Consider the following 3,999-nt stretch of genomic DNA (forward strand, 5'->3'; position numbering starts at 1 on the left):
GATATCCTGAGATATCTCAAGAGATGAAAAAGAATAGCAAGTTAAACAGTATGTGCCAGCTCTTCTACATCATACAAAAAAAACTGCTCCGGCAAATGAAGAAATAAGTCAGTGTGACTGTTTGGGCTTAAACTGTAGGACATAAAAGTCTAAACTTAAAGAAAAAGTTCAGGTATCTCATTGCCCAGACTGCCCTGTAATTATAAAACAAAAATACTTGAATTCATAGAAAATGTACTACTTTTCTTCTCTTAAATTCTTTGTTGTTGTTTTTGTACTGTAGCCTACTGTCTCATTGTATATAAGAAATTTCTATTGTTGATAATGAAAAAAACCCCAGACATTTTCTGTATTTTCTATTGTTTAAGTGTTACTTAATGGGAATGTACGGAGCCCCCCAGGGGACATGGGAGAAAAAAAAATTAGGGAGGAAAAAAAAAAAATTAGGGAGGAAAAAAAAAAATAAGACGGACTTTTGCGAGATCTCGCAAAAGTATTGCGAGCGCTCGCAAAAGTATTGCGAGATCTCGCAATAAGTATTGCGAGCGCTCGCAAAAGTATTGCGAGATCTCGCAAAAGTTTTAGCCGCATTCTTCGGAGGCCGCCAGCTCGAAGCCGACCGGGAGGTCGAGGCACGATGTGCCGGGAAAGCGGTGTTCCTCCCGGCTGTAGTAGGTCTCGACCTCCCGTTAGCTTCGAGCTAGTGGGTGTCAGATCTCCAAAAACCTCGGAGCTCTTTTGCAAATATGTGATGTCTTGTAAACCGAGCAGGTATCTGACGTTTACACAACTACATTCACGCCTCAAAATATCTTAAAAGTGTATTTTGTGACCCAGAAAGAGTAATATTACAACTAAGTAGCTGCCGCCATTGTTGGAGTTTTGCGAGATCTCGCAATACTTTTGCGAGCGCTCGCAATACTTATTGCGAGATCTCGCAATACTTTTGCAAGCGCTCGCAATACTTTTGCGAGATCTCGCAAAAGTCCGTCTTAATTTTTTTTTTTTCCTCCCCAATTTTTTTTTCTCCCATGTCCCCTGGGGGGCTCCGTAGTGGAATGGGAGAGGTCTTTTTCAGTGGGAAAATATAATTAAAAGTCCAGAATTTATGCGCTCACTTGTTCCAAAGCCGATCCTGGGGACATATGTTTGTCGCCCCTGTTTTTGGGGTTAAAACGTTTGAATGACCAATGACTGTAGAAAACTTTTATACACTCGTTGGTCTGAATACAAATCACGTGTCGAACAGCGCGTGACATCAGATCTTTAAATCGGTTGAAAAACACGGTCTACAGTTTTAATAATAATAATTTAACACATATTATAACCGGAAATAACAATTCATCGCTTTCTCTCCTTCTTGTGCCGGATGTGTAAAGCGGGGTTAGTTTCCCGGTTACAGTTCCATGGCAACCATGGAACCTGTCAACAAGCCCGGAAAACGGAGACGTGGAAGATGTAAAAAAGGGTAAAAACTTTGTTAATACTGAAAGCCTGGGTGCTGTTTTTCAGTGCATATGCACGTAAAGTGTAAATTTACACCGTGGGTTGGTCAAAACAGCCGCTTTAAACGTTGTAATGAGCGTTTTGATAGAAAACTATATCTTGTAAGAGCAGGCTAAAAGGGGGGATATGTAAGGAAATATGTAGCTTAAATCTCTCGGATGTTTTGAGGTTTCACGGCTTACTTCTCACAGCATTTTTTCTGCGTGGATTAATCTTGCAGGAAACAGTCCCATTATGATGCGCTGAGCAGGCAGATGTTCCCAGCTGTGGCTCCTGGGAACCCGGAGAAGTGTGATTTAAATGAGAACCAGCTCTCCCTGCACCAACAGGTAAAGTTATTAACAGCTGATCAACATTGGGACTTTCAAAAATCTTTAGACCACTTTTGTGCATAAGAAAATATAAAGCAGCAGTAGCCTGTACATTACAACATCCTGTGGAAAAATAAATAAAACATAGGCATTATTATTAATAGTAATGATAACAGATTTTGTTATTTAGGCATATTTCAAACAGCCCGTTCTCACTCACGGGGCGTAGCATACCCACGTTTTGCCACGTCATTCCTAACATTAACCAGCAGTTAAAGGACGTAAAATAGTGTTTTCCAAGGCGATTTTAAGAAAATGAACGAACATGTGTAGTTTGAGTCCAAACGGTTCTCATGTGTTCTCTTTTTTCTGATGTTGTCATTTAGGAACGTGTTGAAAGCGAAAAATGTTGACGATTTGTCACCTAGCCTAAAATGTTACGTTTTGGGAGTGATAACGTGTTGATTTCAAAACACTCGTGATCACCTTACACAGAAGAGTTAAAAGGAATTAAAAAAAATACCTATCAAGCCAATAAACACACTGAAAGGTAATTCAGAACAGCTGAGAGAAATCAGTGTGTGGGGGGATATTACAAATTTCTAAAAAACATTCATATATTTGAAAAGAAAACTAAAATATAAATAGAATTAACACTTAAGGTGAATCACTAGCAATTGTAAGTGATTTAGAGCAGTGGTTCTCAGACTTTTGGGAACCCCCTTACAGGGGAGAAAATCTTCCAAGAACCTCCTCATAATCCTAACAACCATTTATCTGGTTTGGATCAGATGATGTGGACTCATTCAAACTTTTGTCCATGCTCAGCAGCTGGCTAATCAGCTACCCAAATCAGCCAGCTGGAACAGCTCAGAAGTTCTTGCTAGCTGGTGTCTGCTAGCTAGTTGTTGACTCCTAGGACCAAAGTATTAGAACTGCTGATTTTGAAAAGTCAGAAGTTTGTCTTTTTAAGGGACTGAAAGAAGATTTTCAATTTGTCACAACAATTGGAGGAACTGAAAAACATTGCTTTGTGTATATAAAAATGAGCTGTGACCAAGATATCATTAGCAAAACTGTAACATTTTGTCTTTTCTTAAACATTTGCACAAAAAGGTATCAAATTATCATTTTTACCCACTTATACACTTATTCCTAAACTATCTTATATCTTAACAACGCTAATGATACTCTTGGGATTTAAAACATTTTTGAGAAAATGTACAAACATTATTTTCCAAATACATCACTGCCTATGATGAAACAGGCAAAGAAAATCACGTCATTTTTAATTTTGTCCAGGCCAAGGACCCTGAACTTGAAATATCTAAACTGAAATATCTGTTATTAATATTCTTAATTACACCTTTTCGTTTTTCTGCAGTGACATCAAATCGTCCTCTGTAAAAAAAATAAATTAAAATAAAAAAGACCTAAGAGTAGAAACGTTATCTTCCAGAGTCTGCCGCCGCTCCACGTGGCCTGCCTTTATGGCGAGTTGGGTGATGTTCAGCTCCTGGTGAAGTCAAGGCAACAGTGGATCAACAGCAGTGATTCCCAAGGTCGCCGGCCCCTCCACATGGTCCTGTCCTACAAGAGCTTCCCCAGAACCTGCGCCTGTCTCAGATACCTGCTGGAGCACGACGCCGACGTTAATGCGTAAGAAGGCTGCGCAGGCAGCTGCATTTTCTATTTTGGGTTATTTTAGAAATATGAAATTGTTCACGCTCAGCGGCTGCAAACACAACATTCAAATTACCAAAGAAATGCTTTTTAAAAGAGATAATGATTGCAATGATGATAATTATGATGGTGATGATAATAAATAAAGCTGAGGTTTTTTGGGGGGTGTTTCAAACCAGCACCACAGACTTGGGGCAGACCCCGTTGCACCTGGCCGCCTCTGAGGGCTTTCTCGACTGTGCAGAGATCCTCGTGAAGGCCGGAGCAGATGTTTTGGCCAAGGACAGCTTGGGGCAGACACCTCTGGACTTAGCCTGCATCTGGTGCCACAGGAAGGTAGCGAGGTAGAGCAAGCTCACACCAAAATAAAAGTTTAAACTGCTGTAGTTGAAACAGCTACTTCCTTTAAACAAATCTCTTGTTTGTGTGTGTGTGTGTGTGTGTGTGTGTGTGTGTGTGTGTGTGTGTGTGTGTGTGTGTGTGTGTGTGTGTGTGTGTG

The 3,999-nt window shown here is 40.2% G+C and overlaps 1 protein-coding gene across 1 annotated transcript in view; it reads left to right on the forward strand.

Moving 5' to 3' along the window:
• The first annotated feature begins 1,388 nt into the window (after positions 1–1,388).
• The window catches only part of ankrd53 (ankyrin repeat domain 53), a 4,388-nt gene continuing 1,777 nt past the window's right edge, over positions 1,389–3,999 (forward strand). The window contains exons 1-4 of the mRNA XM_005937075.2: positions 1,389–1,468; positions 1,727–1,835; positions 3,277–3,476; positions 3,680–3,844. Coding sequence (XP_005937137.1) covers positions 1,407–1,468; positions 1,727–1,835; positions 3,277–3,476; positions 3,680–3,844 — 536 coding nt within the window. The 5' untranslated portion in view covers positions 1,389–1,406. The remainder of the gene's footprint in view (positions 1,469–1,726; positions 1,836–3,276; positions 3,477–3,679; positions 3,845–3,999) is intronic.

The sequence above is a fragment of the Haplochromis burtoni genome, unplaced genomic scaffold, assembly GCF_018398535.1.
Source record: "Haplochromis burtoni strain Fernald_Lab_line unplaced genomic scaffold, NCSU_Asbu1 Contig_224, whole genome shotgun sequence".
Classification (NCBI taxonomy): domain Eukaryota; kingdom Metazoa; phylum Chordata; class Actinopteri; order Cichliformes; family Cichlidae; genus Haplochromis; species Haplochromis burtoni.